General features: G+C 36.4%; 1 protein-coding gene across 1 annotated transcript; it reads right to left on the reverse strand.

Annotated features, from left to right (window-relative positions):
* Nucleotides 1–8,238: 8,238 nt before the first annotated feature.
* On the reverse strand, nt 8,239–11,748 carry LOC124834558 (putative UDP-glucuronate:xylan alpha-glucuronosyltransferase 3). The gene is made up of 4 exons (XM_047309267.2): nt 11,450–11,748; nt 10,868–11,077; nt 9,895–10,532; nt 8,239–9,457 (listed from the first exon to the last, which is right to left on the reverse strand). Exons 1-4 carry the CDS (start codon nt 11,506–11,508, stop codon nt 8,427–8,429), a joined length of 1,938 nt encoding a protein of 645 aa, XP_047165223.2. The 5' UTR covers nt 11,509–11,748; the 3' UTR covers nt 8,239–8,426.
* Nucleotides 11,749–18,075: the final 6,327 nt, after the last annotated feature.

Below are 18,075 nucleotides of genomic sequence, written 5' to 3' on the forward strand. Positions count from 1 at the left end.
CCAAAGTTTACTTAATCAAACATAAAGATGAAGCCTTTGATGTGTTTTTAACCTATAAAGCAGAAGTAGAAAATCAATTGAATAAGAAAATTAAAAGAATTAGATTAGATAGAGGTGGTGAGTATGTGCTCTTTAATGACTTTTGTGTTAAATAAGGAATTATCCCTGAAGTGACCCCACCGTATTCACCTGAGTCTAATGGAGTAGCTGAGAGAAAAAAATAGAACCCTTAAGGAAATGATGAACGCTATGCTTGTTAGTTCTAGTGCACCTAATAACCTTTCGGGAGAAGCCTTGCTTACTGCATGTTTTTTACAAAATAGAATACCCCATAAGAAAACCGGTAAAACTCCTTACGAGTTGTGGAAAGGTTATCAACCTAACCTTAAATATCGAAGAGTGTGGGGGTGCTTAGCTAAGGTGATGTTACCTGATCCTAAGAAAAGGAAAATAGGCTCTAAAACCTCTGATTGTATGTTCTTAGATTATGCTGAACATAGTGCTACCTATAGATATATAATTGTTAAAAGTAACATACTTGAGAGAAATTCTATATTGGAGACGAAAAATTCTATATTGGAGACGAAAAAGTATCACCCTGATGGATCCATAGAGAAGTATAAGGCAAGGTTAGTGACAAAAGGATTTCCTCAAAAACCCAACATAGATTACTTTGATACTTTTGCTCCAGTGACTAGGATTTCCTCTATTCGAGTGTTGTTAGCCCTAATAGTTATCCATAAACTAGTGATACATCAAATGGATTTTAAAACAACCTTTTTGAATGGTGATTTAGAGGAGGAAATTTATATGACTCAACCTGAAGGGTGTGTTGTACCTAGTCAACAGGATAAAGTATGTAAACTCTTAAAATCCTTGTATAGGTTGAAACAAGCACCAAAACAATGGCATGAAAAACTTGATAATGTGTTACTTTGTGATGGTTTTTCACCTAATGATGCTGATAAATGTGTGTACTCTAAATTTGAAAATGGTGATTGTGTCATTATATGCTTGTCTGTGGATGACATGTTAATATTTGGTACATGCAATGATATTGTCGCTAGAACTAAATTGTTTTTAGGATCAAAATTTGAAATGAAAGACATGGGTGAAGCCAATGTGATTTTAGGTATTAGAATCATAAGGAAAGGATATAGTATATTACTATCTCAAGAACAATACATTGAGAAACTTCTTAAGAAGTTTGGGTTTTATGACCTAAAACCAGTGAGGACCCCTTATGATGCTAATTCTAAATTAATGAAAAACAAAGGAGAATCATTATCTCAGCCTCAATGTGCCTAGATAATTGGGAGCTTACTGCACTTGATGAGCTTTTCTAGACCTGATATTGCTTATGCAGTAGGTAGATTGAGTAGGTACACTCAATGTCCAAATCAGGAACATTGGGATGCACTTGCTAGGCTTATGAGATACTTAGGTTTAATGGATTATGCCACTAAATATAGTGGATTTCCCACTGCACTAGAAGGGTAATGTGATGCTAACTGGATATCTGATTCAGACGAGACAAAATCCCCTAGTGGTTATGTATTCACACTTGAGGGTGGTGCGATTACATGGAGATCAGCTAGACAAACAATTATTGCAAGATCAACAATGGAATCTGAGTTTGTTGCTCTTGAGATGGCTGATAATGAGGCTAAGTGGTTGGAAAACTTCTTAGCGAACATTCCACTAGGAATGAAACCAACTCCATCGGTATCAATACACTATGATTGCCAATCGGCATAGCTATAGATAAAAACAAGAATTACAATGAAAAAAATAGACATATTCAATTGAGACACAATTTGGTGAAGCAGTTGTTAAAGAGTGAAACTATTTCCATTGATTATGTGAAGTCAAAACGAAATCTAGCAAATCCTTTAACAAAACCCCTAGGAAGACAAATGATATTAGAAACATCAAGGGGAATGAGACTTAAGCCACTTGCAAACAAACAAGTGATGATAATTCAATATTTATGATTGGAGATCCCATGAATAAGGTTCATATGGGTAAAAACAAGTCACTTGTTAGTTCTGATAGCACTAAATTGATCTTAACCAATTATGTCTCTTCCTATGGTGTGTGCACGAAAATGCTAGAGACTGCATTATTAAGAGGCTGAACTTTGTCATTAAAATTGTATATGGTGATAGAATTTTATCTTAAACAAAGTTTTTAATGATTTTCATATCCCTTATGGGTGGTGTATGATTTGGAGCATACACTTGATGAAATCACCTATATGAGTGTCAAGTGGGGCCGCTTGCATGAGATCTTGGCATGATCTCTAGCACTCATGAATACCGGGCACGCGCATGGCCTAGTAAGCGCAACACAGCGATAACAGCAAGAATTGTGGGGGTGTATTGGGATTGATAAACCTCTAACACACGTCAAGTGTCTTTGGTTCATATAGCTTGCTATACCAACTACACTGTGTATTAAGTTTTTAAATCTAAGATTGGTTCATATAGCTTGCTATACCAGCTCTGATGCATTACATCCTTTGAGACCCAGAATAAAAGTTTTTATCTTTTCTTTCAACTCTCTTTTGCAATATGTGGGGGATTGTTATAATATATAGTGATATTGCAAAAGTTAAAGCCTTGGAATGTTTAGAACATTGGTTGGCAACGGTAAAAATATATTTTATTAATTGCAACGTTAAAAGTTTTTAATAAGCAACGATAAAAAACTTTAGTGCTCCAACGTTAATTTGTTTTGCTTTTATTGTCTTTTATGTATTTTATTCTTTCCTAGCTCTATAAATACAGAGTTATTTCCTCATTCCAAAACACACCAAAATCAGTCTTCTCTCATTCTTCTTTTCCTTTTCCTCTTCTAAAATTATTCTGGGTTATTCTATACTCTTTTTAGAGATCCTTACTAGTTATGAGATCCTCATAAATATTCTGGGAAGTTCCTGTTATATCCTGGGGGTTGTGCAATACACTACGGATAAGTCCTTAAGGATAGTGACTCTACACGCCTCAGGAAATACTGTTTTGTCAGCTTATCTTCAACACTTTAGAAAGTAATATAATGGCTCAACAATTTGACAACATTTCATTACTAATCTCAAAGTGAGAATATAAGGGTGAAGACACTTTTATTTATAGGCTAAGAGTGTCTCCAACTTGTAGAAGCAAAACCGTAAAAGCGCAAGGTTGACCTAACTTGGAGACCAAGGGAAAAATCATATCCAACAGTAGGAGGACATGTGGCCACTACCTATGGAGAATCCTCTCTATTCCTAGAATCACATATGGCCACTAACTATGGAAAATATTTTCCAATGTGAGCATGATACATGGTCACACTCATAAAAGTGGGACATCTCATCCTCTTGTTCACCTAGCTAAGTTAAAACTTTGACCACATGGTCAACACATGCTAATAGACATCCATTTTGGTCAACATTGAGTGTTGACCTTTTTTGGTCCAAGTTGACCAAAAATTCTACACTACTTGACCTAAAATACAAGGCCCAAAAAGAAATCTTAGACCACTTGGCCTATAATACAAGGCCCAAATTATTCATACTCTACTATATGCTCCATGATGGCCCAAGATGGCCTAAGAAAAAAAATCTAGGCTCATCTTTCATAGATGACTTCAACCCTTCTTGAAAGTGCTTGGCTAGGGGGTATGTCATCACAACTAAGTTTGTTGGTGGCAAAAGATACAACATGTTCATTATAGATTATTACATTAGATTAGATGGACCTAGCTTAGGTTCCTTGCCTCCAAGGATGAATCTTTTAAGGTCATTTAAAAATTATACAAAAATACTTGAAATGAAAAACAAAACTTGTTTATTATAGTAATTATAAGTGATAACGAATAAAGTAGAGTACATAAACAGGTGTTTTCAATTATTTTGTAATGAAAGCCCTCATCTCAAGTTTTCAGTTATGTTTGTTGTTTAAGGTTCTTTTCTTCTATCAATTTCATTCTTCATTGATGTTATTAAGATTTTTTTTCATTCCTATTTCAATTTATATGTGTTTGTATTTTAAATTTTGCAATCTAATCTTATTCCTTGTATACTCATGATCATGTGTTGAAATCATTCACTCAAGTTTCTAATGGATTATTATTGATTTGAAATAATAAAAAGATTTTTGACTTTTGTATCTCATGTGCTAAATTACTTTTCATGCTTAAAAAACTCTTATAACTTATATAAAGAAGCATATTAATTCCATGAAGTACAAAAATAAAAGTAGTTTTTACATGTGTTTTTATAATTAAAAGTCATAATTTTTTTACTAGCTTCTCTAAGCTTTACTTCTAACTCTTTATATTGTGTTTTTATTAAGCCCATTACGAGGAACAATATAAAAAATGTATACATTAATGTTACAAAAAATTATTTGACAAGTAAATTCAAACTATCATATGTGCAAATGTGAAAAACATGCACAAAATTTACAAAACCCTTCTACACAAAACACCAGAACAAATTGTCTTTATAAGTATAAAATTATTGTGATATTTGACATTTTCTCTAATTCTTATTTTCTCGTAAAGTCAAATAAATGAAAGAAAATCGAGCTTTAGAAAGGAGAACTGGATAAAACTTTTAAATCTTTCAAAAAAAGTATTATTGTAAGATGGTTTATTCGATATTTTTAAACTATTTGATAATTTTGAAAAAAAGAAACTTCATAATTGTTGCAACCGAAATTACAACGGGACGACGATCCAAAAAAAGACGAATTTTGAAAAAAAGATTTGGTTGAAAAAGAGATTTGGATTCGCCATCATGGTTTATTCTGAAAAACTACGGAAAAATCATAAAATGATAAACTCCTTCGTAAATGCACCCCACACCAAACCCTAATCCATTGACGAAAATGAAGAGAAACATCTTATAAATGTTTTGTTGTGTTGAGAATCCAAAATTGTGGCAAAAAAGGTGCACACAAATTTCTTCTCAATCTTTTAGGTGTTGTGTGGAAGAAGAATCAATTTTCCTTATTCTTAATTTTAACACAATCGGTTCTTCTCCTCTTAATAATAACAAATATAATAACGATAACAATAACAAATAATATTAATAATAGTTTATTTAAACTAATTATATTTTATTTTAAATTAATTTTAATTATATAAATAAAATGATAGTCAGTCAATTATATCAATTAACATATTTTTTAATTTATCAAATCTATTATATTATTCTCTAACTTAAGTTTTTCTCTTCTCTTCCTTCATTCCTTATAGAGTTTTTAGGCCATGCTTGTTTTTAATGATGAATGTGAAGGATAACAAGTAGATAGATTTGAAAAGATGTAAAGATAAAGTTTATGTTGATTGTTTTAAGAAATTTGAAAGTGAAAGAGAAGATATTTAAAGATAAAATTTGTGAAAGTTTTTGAATCAATGTGATAGATAAAAATAATATTTTAATAAATTAAAATGTAAGATTACAATTTTACACTTATAGTTAAAATAAGGTTTAAATCCTCGGATGATCCTCATATTTATACGGGAATCTCAAGTGAGTCCTCATATTTGAAACTGTCTCAATTGAGTCATAATATTTGTAAAATTGAGCCAATTTTGTCCTAACCGTTAAGTTGTCACATACGACGTTAAGTAATGATGACGTGGTGTACAGATAATATGTTGATGTGTATTATTTGATTACGTGGACTTTGTTATTTAAATAAGCAGTGTTTGACATGACACAAATCTAATTGTTTACTTTAGGAAATTAGGGATTTCATTTGATCTCTTCGTCTTGTCACCTGATACTCTTCGTCTTGTCTAAGAAATCTGTGTTGGTGTAGTAAGAAGCTCTTTCTTTAGGGATTTCTTCCAAGAACGAGAAAAAAAGAGGTTGTCCCATTCTTCTTCCTACCTAGCCGCAATAAAGGGTTTCTCTTCTTCAAAAAGAAAAGGGTTCTCCTTTTGACCAGTGTTGCCGCGCACCTCCGTGGCCGGCTGAAATCACTGTCGGCAACGTCACCCATGCTGGAAGCGCCGCTGCCACCTGCAACGTTTCTCCCTTCACGCGCTATGACTCCTGGACTGTGCCTACCTCCACGACCAAGGCTCGCCACCAAATCGCCACACTATGCCACTACTAACACTCATCGTCACGTCACCGCCGGTAATCCTGGTCGTCGCCGAAGGCATTGCCGCTGAGGGAAAAAATGCACTCCATTATGTTAATCTTGAGCCGTCGTGATCGATTCGCCTATACTCGGAATCCACACTTGTCGTCGGCGATGTCGCTGATGATTATCTTCTTATTTGTATTATGTTTTATTGGGTATGGCTTTGGGGTTTCGAGTGGTTGGAGGTTGAACATGGTTGTGGCTAGGATGTTGAATATGTTTTTTAGTGTTCTCTGTTATTGGGGGCAATGAATAGGTATTGATAAATGGGTTTCAGGTTCTTGTCTCTTTTTCAGGTGACGATCAGTGTTTAAATTGGGTGATGAAGACATTACAGAGCCTAAATAATATCTTTGAAAAACAAATTCGTATACACAATAAGTACAGGCATTAAAATATTGAGTTGGGGTTGTTCGCAAAACCGAAAAAGATATTGGGAAGAAGATAAGTGCTCGCGTGAAGGAAGAACCTTTCCCAGAGTTGGGGTTGTCCGCGAGACCGAAAGAGATATGGGGAAAAAGATAGGTGCTCCCCTAGAAGCCCTCTTGCACGAGATCAAAGAGCCCTTAAGCTAGGTTTTATTTTTTGAGAATTAGGAGCAAAAGTGTGAACCTTTTGTTCCGAGTTCACAGGATAGATTGAGAAAAAAAACCCTAATGTATTTAGAAGAGGAAGAGGGACTACCCAGATTGGGTTTTCGAATTAAAGAGAGGAAAGTAATATTTGGAGTTCAATTTAGGTTTTGTGGGTTCAATTAGGATTAAATTGGTTTAATTACATTCTCCATTTCTTCCATGGGGAGGTTTGGTGGCCGGTGACTTACGACGAGGTCCATGGGAAGCGAGCCTCTGTAAATTTCGATTAGAAACCAATTTCTTTGTTTGATTAGGAATAAATTTCGCCACGTCAAAAACTCTTACTTTTAAAAAAAAAATTTCACATAATTAAATACTTTTAATTAGGGTACACCATGTTAGCACCTTTTAACACCATCAGTGACAACTTAACTGTTAAGACAAAATTGGCTCATTTTGACAAATATTATGATCCAATTGAGACAGTTATAAACATGAGGACTCACTTGAGATTCTCATACAAATATGAGGACTATCCGAAGGTTTAAACTTAAAGTAAATATAAAATAAAATCTAATAATTATTATTATTTTTAATATTATTATTATTATTATTATTATTATGTTTAATTACTCAATTTTCGTTATTATTATTTTTAATTAAACCTTATTATTATTAATCACATCTTCTGCAAGTGGTTCATCTTCAACAATGCACATCTTCAACCTTTTTCCACACCTCTAGATCCACCCGCTGCCACCAGCCCACACTTTTCTTCAACTTCTTCATCTTCAACCATTCACACATTCAAGCTCTTTCACCACCTTTACTTCCTGGCACCACAGCCACAACATCACCAGAATCAATTTCAAACGAGCAAAATAGGTTCTCATATGGGACAAAATAAGCATTGACCGTTTTATAATTTCACTTTCCATCCCTTCAAATCTTCTCATCTCAGTGAGGTTGTTGGTGATCTTTCTCCCTCAAATCCGCGCCTGCAAATCCACCCAAATCGGTTGAAGCAAACACACATAAAAAGTGAATAACATTAATCATAATTAAATTCGCCTAACACGCGTAACAACTTTAATATGCACAATATAGTTCGCCGTAAATGGCATATCTGTATCTACATATACTCTCTAGTGATGAAAATGAAGATAGTGATCGCCATGCAAGAGCGTGAGCGGTACTTTTGACCTTGAGGAAAATAAAATCTCAGAAATAAATTTGTGTCAGGATAAAAAGGAAATAAATATATTTAACTCCTCAACTTTTATCGTTAATTCTCAAATAATTCAGAGCGTTTTGGCAGAGAAATAAATCAGTGCAGAAATATCAAGTCCTCATGCCATCCATAAACCCCATCATACTTTCAGTTTCAATAAGATCAGAGAACCAGTATTAATTCATCATTCGTGCCACTTTTTAAGGTAACAGTAGATGCCTAATTACTGATGCGGAGTTACAGCATGAAAAGATAGAAAGCACAGCGAAAACGGCGGCAGGAGAAGATATTTAATGAAATATTAAAGTCATTTACTTTGAATATAAGAGTAACTGATGCACTTTCAACGTATAATCCTTTGACCTAAACCATACTTTGGGACCAAAAATAGCCTTATGCCATCACTTGCCTGTAGACGAGGGTAATGAGAGAAACACTACAGTAAATATATGGAAGTATGAACTACGAGAAGTAAATTCATAAAGACGAGAGAGATTTGGTTTGGACAACAGGTGGCGAATTGTTAACAGTGGAATTATCTGTCCAATTCTTTTCACCCCAATGCCATAACATGCTCTCCCAAAAACAGAAATCCTCAAAGCACGTTTTCAATCTTGGATCTTCTATCTTGATTTTCCAGTGACCGTCACTGTAGTTTCCCTTTTCTGCTTGTCTACGATCCCACTCTAATGAAGCCTTCTGCTTGGACCTAAGCAGACAGTACTTATGCAAGTTTTGTGGCATTGCATCATGCACCTTCCACCATCTTGCATGAGCCACATCACTTGCAAACTCCTGCAGAATGTCCACATTCCAGTTGCAGTCATAGTCTCGAAAGCAAAGCCATGGTTTATAACCCAGATAATGGATGACATAAAGGATTGGTGGATCGGCTCCGAAGAGACGGGTTTTCATCACTTTTTTCTCTTCCTCATCACCTTCCCAGAAGTGCTTCAAGAAGTTCATATGTTTTGGAATCCGGTGCCACCATGTGAAGATTTCATTAAGATACCCCTGGTCCCCTCCATTGTAGGAGACAATCTCATTGATGTGATCCATAAGCAGTTGGAATGTACAATTTGATGGTTCAACCACCATTACACCTGAGTTGAACAGCGTAGCATTGTTTCCTATGGCAGTTATTTCAGGCATCTCAAAAAGGAAATCGATATTTCTAAGAATCAGAAGGTCAGCATCAATGAAAATGATTTTATCATAATCTGTTAGCTGCCAGAGACGGAATTTGCTGTAGTTCCACTCGTTGTATGCCTCTGGTTCTGCTTTTGGATTCCTGATTCTTTGGATTGTGTGAATCTTCCATCCGGCAGCCTCCAAGCCACCTCTATGATAGTCAGTAATCGTGTCGTCAACAAGAATCACAAGATCTCGTGTTGAACCAGCCATTCGAATACTCTGAGCAGCAGTAATAGCTCCACAAACATATAAGTGTGCAGAGTGCAGGATGGTTGCATAAGCTTCTCGGTGTGGCCTTTCTGAATAGAAATTTTCTGGTAAAAGAATATAGTTAGTCTCTGATCAGTGTATCCAGTTAATTTCATAGATCAAGAAACTTCAAAGGCAACGGAATAATATACTTTCAGAAGCCACATTGCCTTTCAGGACTATATCATAAAAGAAGTATAATAACCTAAAAAATAATTTTGATGCAAGAAAACAGGATTTAATTAATTTAAAAGTTCATGTTTTCAGTGGCACTACAAAGGAAACCTGTTGTGACATCATACACCATGCTCCTTGGCCAACCTTTTATTTTCCATTTTAGTCTTCAATAAAGAAAAATGTGGTACACTTAAATTTTGAAACTCAAACTGATTGTTGCTTAAAAAACATGATGGAAACATGATTCCGGGATAAGGAGACCAAATGAAAAAAGCAAGGACGAAATGAGAACACGGCGTAAGAAACAAGTTTATTTGAACCTGACCTTTAGCCTTCATAGGAACTGCTAGTTCACATGAACCAATTGGTAGCTGCAGCTTATCCCTCAGTCTATTCAGGTTGGGTTCATAAAGCCAGGCACTCCCTTCATGCTGTATAAGGTCCTTGCAAGTAAATAGATTTGGAATCGGGAAGCAATCCGTGACCAAAAGCACACGCACTGGATGATATCCTTTGGAAGAGGCAGCAAGTCTTGCAGCTTCAATTTGCAAGTGCAAACGAGCTACATCTCTAGACCAGCGTCCTGACGTGTGGCAGGGAAGCTTGACAGCAATAAGATCAAGCCGTGGCTTTCCTGGTACCTGAATCCTAGGTAGAGCTGGACAAGTAGGGAACTCATATTCTTCTTCTTCATCTATCCATTCGGGATACAGAACTTCCCAAGTAATATTACTTGAAACATAGTCCAGACTAAGGACTACATGCTCTGCTTCTGGTATCAGCTCCTTCCAGTGGTCATTCTCACTGTCATTGAAGTTTAATAAGCCAACACCCTGATATGTGTCCTTATCCTTCAAATTTTCGAGAACATTAGATATTTGGTTCCACTCAATATTGAGAAATGATGCATAACGTGAATCAATTCCTCCAAATCCTCCTCTCCAGCTGTTTATAAAAGTTGGCCTGCATAAGAAAAAAAAAAAAAAAGACAAGTTAAGACAATGAAAGATGTAACCGTACTAAATCACCCTTTACGATCTGAACAAATACATTGCCGCAGTATTTCAAGAACACCAGACATAATCTTCGAACCGACACATGTTTATACATAACACTAAATGAATTCTCCTTCTAATACATACTGCAAGAAGAAGAAATCCAAGAGCAAGCTTCATCTTCCAGAAAAGCAAAATTTAAGAAACAAAACTACTACGAATATATAACAGCAGGAAACTACCAGAGCTCGAAATAGAAGGATGCAAAAAATGTGAAAATACGGAGAAAAACAAAAGACATACCGCGACATAATAGAGTTTGACAAATGATCGGTATTGTAAACAGCTGGAGGATGGAAAATGGTAACCAAGGTTCCCAATATAACAATAACCAAAACTAATTTCCAATTTGGCCTGCATGTTATACTCCTCTCTTGGAACGGAGTATGCAACAACTTCTCAACATCTTTGTAATCTTTACTTCTTTGAGACCTTCTCTTGCCGGTATCTTCACTGCACCAACAAGAAAGAAAAGTAAACAAAAATTCAGTATCCAATAAACATGAGAAACAGTCCAAGTAGCACGAAATCATCAAGATCAAGGTTCAATTTCCCTCATCATTATTGCATTGCTGAGATACCAAGATCCTACGAACATATCGCGCCAATTTTGAATTACGACACAAGAAATACAGTTCGCCGGCAAAAGATTCCGTTATCTTCGTAGAAATAAATAAAAGCAAAAATAGAAGCAGATATCGAGGATTTCGAAATTCTCTACAGCTCAAGTGCTAAAAATAGATGTGACATCTAAAATGCAGTTCACACAAGAAGATACAAAAACAAACGCAAACTAAAGTAAGGCATGAAGTAACGGTGCAAAACCTAAAGGAGGCGGAGGAGCGATGGCGTGGCTCCACGAAGTTCGGAGACGGTCCCCTCATTTTCCGATTCGGTTCAAGGAAGCATCAGATTCGAATACAGAACGAGGAAATGGCAAGGGAAGAGGAAAAGTTGGAAGTAGAAGAAGTGAAGTATGATTGGATTCAAATGGAGGAAGATCAAGCCAAAGAAACAGAATTGAAGGAAAGAGGAATCGACAAATGTCGCAGACGGTTTAAATGCTGCGTTTGACGAGTTTGTAAGAAGCAGAAACACAGAGACCTAGTCTCTCCCTATATACATATATAACTCTGCTGTTACACTCCACCTTTAATAACTTGAAAATAATCACATTTTGAGATCATTTCACTGTTGCTGATTCGACCATTTATCACAAACCTACTTTTCTTTTCTTTTATCTGGAAAGTCTACCGTGTGTGAATTTAATCATTGTGTTACTGTGAGAGTTGCAAGTTTTCACATATTACTAATTTTTAATTTTTAGAGCTGCAAATTTTGTGAAATAGAAAAAATAAAAATAAGTCAACATAAACATAAAATTTAAAGCATAACTATTTATACTCTCTAGTTAAAAATAAAATACTATATAAAACTAGAAAACATAAAGATTTGCCAAAGAAATTCCGCCTTCTAAATATTTATTGGATTAGGAAACAGTCAACACTATTTTAAGTATTTATTATCATTAATTCATACATTTTTATATACCAAAGTAGTAATTAGTTCTGACCAAAAGTTATTGTTAGTGTGTGACAGGCAATTTTTTAATATTAATTACCAATGACCCAGAAATCTTTATTTTATTTATAAAAAATACGTTATTATTATTTTTAAATAATTGACATTTAATAAGTAAATTATAATGATGTTCAATGTAAATTTTGTTATCCTTTCACCGTTAGAGATTATTTGACCAAGTGAAAAAGAAAATGCAAACGAAAATTAAAACTAAAGTTAGAAAAAGTTTGTGAATTTGAGTATAATGTTTAGTAGTTGTTGTATGTAACATTTCAATTTTTGAAATGATAAAGGTCATTAACCATTGATAAAATTCAAAATTTATCATAACACGAAACGTATTTGATGAGGAAGCTTCAGGTAAGTTTTTTAGATCAGAGGTAGCTGAAGTAGTTGCTTGGGGTTTGGCAGCAATGGTGTAGAGGGATTCAGTGATGTTGATGATGGATGTAGAGCTATTTAGAGGGTGGAACTCTAGCTCAAACGACCTTCATGAGAAGGAAGCTAGGTGGAGAGGAAAAACTCAATTTAGAGGTGACTTTTGGTTAGAGTTTGGGTGCTGGAAATGATTCAGCATGGTAAACTCTCATTTCATTCAAAAGTGAGTTTACAAAGAGGAGGTGGGTGAATTTATAGGAGATTCACCCTTCCTGATACAATGTTGGTCATCAGCCATGATTTATGAATCTAATGCCACGTATAGGGAAGCAAATATGGTGTTGGGTTCATGACAAACACATGATCCATGCGTTGAAATAGCTGGCTGAAGGAAGTCGCGCTCGAGCGCTCCACGGTCCTCGCTCAAGCGTGCGATGGTCTTTCTGGATTTTGTGAAGCAGCGCGTACTGGCTGATTGGCGCTCAGGCGCCTCTTGGTTGCACTCAAACGCGCGATGGTCATCCTACAAAGTATTCCAAGGTGTGTTGGCTTGCTTCCAAGGTGTGTTGGCTTGCTTCCAAGGTGTGTTGGCTTGTTTCCCAAGTCCTTGTAATGCCTTATTTGTCATTCTTCTAGTGATGGGTTGATAACAGTTGAAAAACTGTTATTTTCATGCTTGAAATTGATACTAAAAGCAACCTTTAACACTTAGAAACTAGCTTGAAATCATGCTTTTATTCATATTTTCAGAAATAAGAGAGCTCGACAGGTTTATGCTTGATTTCAGTGTTTTTGTGCAGGTTTTAAGGTGAATTTGGTGAAAGAAGTGAAGAAGGAGAGAGATGAAATCAGAAAAGACATCAAAAAGTGCAAAAGGAGAAGCCGCAACTGCCGCTCAGCGGTAGTTTACCGCTGAGCGGCACTCAGAAGCTCACGGGGGATCCGCTGAGGGGCAAAATGGCCGCTGAGAGGAAGAAACCAACTCACGCACTTACCGCTGAGCGGTACTTTACCGCTGAGCGGCACACTTATGGGCTTGGGCCTAAATTTTCTGTAATTTTAGAATAGTATATAAGCTTTAGGACGTCCTAGGGTTTGTATCTTTGGCAGAAACGAAGAAAACACTCTCTCTTCCACCCCTTTGAAGGAGGATCTGGGATGCTCAGGCTACCTCTTCACCTTTCTAGGGTTTTATCTTTCATTCTTTCATTATTATTCATCTAGTTTCACCATGAATATGGTGAACTAAACCTTGTATTGTTGTTGGAGAATCAATGTAGTCTTGTGAAACTCTCATATATGGAATTTGTTTTTACATCTTATATTTAAGACCTATGCTTTCTTTCATCATTAGTTAGGGTTTTTCCTCTTTGCTCAATGCTTGCTTTGTTTAACTCATTCAATGCATGATTATTGATTTTGTCGATACGGGAACGTACGGGGAAGTCTAGATCCGGGGAATTTCTCCCAATAGTATATTGGTTGCCGTTAAGCTCCTGCACTAAAAGAACTAATTATTAGGAATGCTAGGAATCGTATGAACTCGTAATTAGGGATAGGCCTTCTTGCAAGGTAATTTAGAGAGTGGCATTAACAATGATGAAAAGAATGTTGAATTCCTAAAGTATATGAGAGTGGATAAGATGAAATTGATAACCCCAACAACATACTCATCCATATATTCCATTGAAGTGTTTGTATTTTGTTTTAGCCATTGATCAAATTCATGCATACATGTTTATTTTCTGTTTTGCATATTAAACTCCACTTATTTCGTTCTTAAGTCTTAAATAATCAACGAATCACATAACTAAACTAGGTCGTGAGTCCTTTGGGAGAACGATACTTGGTCTTACAGAGTTTATTACTTGAAACGATTCGGTCACACTTGCCGATTGTTCAACAAGTTTGTGGCGCCGTTTTTCGGTGTTCATAAATTTGTCATCAAGTTTTTGGCGCCGCTGCCGGGGACTCGTGGTTTAACTGGTTAATTTGTGTGATTATTGATTATCTTTGACTTTAATTTTGAATTTCTGTTTTTATTTTTCTGTTTTTATTTTTTCTGTTTTTGTTTTATTTTATTTTACTTTATTTTATTGTATTTTATTTTATTTTATTTTATTCTCTGAATCTTATATCTTCTCCTATATCTTTTTGTGTTAACCAAATATTCTAGGGTTTTGTGTTCTTGTGTATGCAGGAGACAATTCGAACTAGGAGCAAGATAACTGCAGAACCTCTTCTTGAAGGTTTAGACGAGAGTAGACGGAGGAGAAGAATCCGAATATCTAGAGAACTTTTCCCTCCTCCGAAAACTCTGTTGCAACCATCACCACAAGGTTCTGACCATAGCACAGAAAATATGGAGAACAATAATATCAGAAGAACTCTTGCTGATTACACCAATATAGCTGGACCTCAGCACTTTAACAATATAGCTAGACCTAGAATCAATGCAGCTAACATGGAGGTCAAACCAGCATTGATCCAACTGGTGAAGAGCAATCAATTCAATGGGTTATCTCATGAAAGCCCATATGAGCACCTCACTACATTTAATGAGATCTGCAACACAGTGAAAATCAATGGGGTGCCAGATGAAGCGATCAAACTTAACTTGTTTCCTTTCTCATTAGGAGGCAATGCTAAGCTTTGGTTAAATTCTTTTCCAGAGGGAAGTTTCACAGAGTGGGAAGCAGTGGTAACCAAGTTTCTAAATAAATACTTCCCACAATCAAAGGTGAACAAAGGCAAGCAAGAGATTTCTTCATTCAGGCAGGGCATGGAAGAATCACTAGGTCATGCATGGGATAGATACAAAAGCTTGCTACGAAAAACACCCACACATGGATTCGATGAAGTGGAAGTAGTCCTTACCTTCCTTGGAGGTCTTGGTTCACAAACCAAGATGATGCTTGATGCCTCAGCAGGAGGAAACATTAAATGGAAAACTCCAGAGGAAGCAACAGAAATTATTGAAAATATGGCTTAGTGATAATGAGCTCAACAGTGAAAGAGGAGCTCCTATGCAACAGAAAGGAGTTCTACAATTACAGACACATGATGCCTTGCTAGCACAAAATAAAATTCTAACTCAACAGCTGGAGACTCTTACTAAAACACTTGCACAATTGCCTAAAGAGTTGAAAACTGCTGCACAGGTACAATCTCAGTTGTGTGAATTATGTGGAGGCGACCATATCAATGGTCAATGTGCCTTTCCAGCAAAAGCCGTGGAGGATGTGAATTACATGACCAATCAATACCGTCAAGGGAACTACAATCAAGGGTGTAAACCACACCCAAGCATTGGTCAAGGGCAAACTGGGCAACCTGGTCAATTTAATAAGCAGCAGCAACCCACCTTATGGCAGCAGATTTCTATGCTTAATGAAAGGTCCATGAGGATGGAAGACACTCTTAATAATTTCATACAGAAAACTGAGTCTACCCAAAAGAGCACTGAAGCTGCTATCAAGAATTTGGAGATTCAGATGGGGCAGATCACCAAGCAGGTGGAAGAAAGGCCAAATAGAAATTTTGGGGCTAATATTGAGGTTAACCCCAGAGAAGAATGCAAGGTGGTAGAGAGTGCTAAAAATGAGATAGTTGAGTTAGACAAAGGAGAAATAGAAGAGAAAAGAGAACTAGAGAGCAAAAATACTTCTCCTTTTCCAATACATCAAGGAAAACAACTGGATTTCACAGAATTATTCAAGATGGTGGATAATGATGCACCTTGGGAGCAGATTCTACAACAAATTACGGTTTACACTAAATCTGATGAAGACGTCTCTACAAAGAAAAGACGTAGAGATGATGAGGCAAAGAAGTGTAAAACTGTTAAAAAGGAGCCATTCCCTCCAAAAGCAACAGATCCAGGAGGCTTTTCTATCCCTTGTACCATAGGGAAGAAAAGGATCAAAAAAGCTCTTCTTGATTTAGGTTCAAGTGTTAACTTGATACCTTACTCTTTACTGGAGCAAATCGGCGATGTTAATATGAAACTTGTAAAGGTTAATTTAGTAATGGCCGATGGATCTTCAAAGGAACCATGTGGGATTGTAGAGGACATCATAGTTTGTGTTGGAAAACTCCAGTTCTTGGCAGACTTTGTGGTGATGAAGATGGAGACAGAAAAGATACCTATCATTCTTGGAAGACCGTTTATGAAAACGGCCAAAGCTATCATTGATGTAAACGAAGGTATAGTGGTGCTCCAGGAATGAGAGGAGAGAGTTGTTGTAGATGTCTTTAAAGATGAGACGCAAACACAGGTGGAAGAAGCTAGTTATACAGCTGCATTTCAAGATGCACACATGACTAGCCATAAAGATGAAAAGCCCAAGGTTACAGGTAACCATTGTTTGTTGTTTCAGGTGCATAAAGGAGAATAGATTGGAAGAGGAGGAAAAGTTCTTGATGACTGGAATAAAGGAAGACCCCAACTTGGTACACCTGTGAGAATCAAAAACAAGTTGTGGGTTGTGAAAGGCTATAAAGAGAAGGAGATGATAGAGATAGAGTCTCCACATTCTAGAAAAATCAAAGAAATACACAGGAAACAACTAATGAGTTGGTGGGACAAGAACATCAACTATGAAGAAGGAATTTGAACTTTACTGGGTCAAGCTAATGACGTTAAAAGAGCGCTTGCTGGGAGACAACCCAGTGATTTAAAAACTTTTGATTTTGTTTTGTAACTTTTAATTTGTGGACATTATTTTTGTAAATACTTTATTGGATATAGCATCTACTGAAGGATGCTAGGTGGTTAAGTATCTACTGAAGGATACTAAGTTTGTAACACCTACTGATGGGTGTTGGTAAGTCTGTAACACCTACTGATGGGTGTTGGTAAGAAAATTTTGCACCTACTAATGGGTGTTGGTAAGATTGTAACACCTACTGATGGGTGTTGGTGGATTTTGGGTCAGACTCGTGACGTTAAAGAAGCGCTACCTAGGAGGCAACCCAGTTGATTGAATGTTTCTGTTTGATCATTTTAGTTGCATAATAGGTTTTGCATAAGTATCTTGAGAATTGAATTGCAGGGAACCAGTGAGGGGCATGTTTAGGAGGCACGTAGGTTAAGAAAAGAAGGAGAAGAGCACTTCACGAAAGTGCCGCTGAGCGGCAAGTTACCGCTGAGCGGTACTATCGCAAAGTGGGTTTAGTTTCCCCTTAGCGGGACCCGAGCCCATTAGGGTATTTTTATACCCTAAGCTGCGCATAAGCTTCTATTTTCAGGCTCTTCTCTGCACACTCACTTACACATACCTTTTCCAAGGTTCTCCACATCTTTTCCCTCTTCCCTCTTGAGAAAATCTCTCTTTCACTCACTTGCTCACTAGTTTTGAATCTAAGTTTGGGGTTGGGAGAGAGCATCATTGAAGGGGATGATTTCTTCATTGTGGTACTAATGCTTAACAATGTATCTTTTGGTTTTGTGAATTATGTTTGATGCAGGGATGGCCTCCTCATCAGGCAAA

Source organism: Vigna umbellata, chromosome 1 (assembly GCF_029865625.1).
Source record: "Vigna umbellata cultivar VRB3 chromosome 1, Vumbellata_1.0, whole genome shotgun sequence".
NCBI lineage: Eukaryota > Viridiplantae > Streptophyta > Magnoliopsida > Fabales > Fabaceae > Vigna > Vigna umbellata.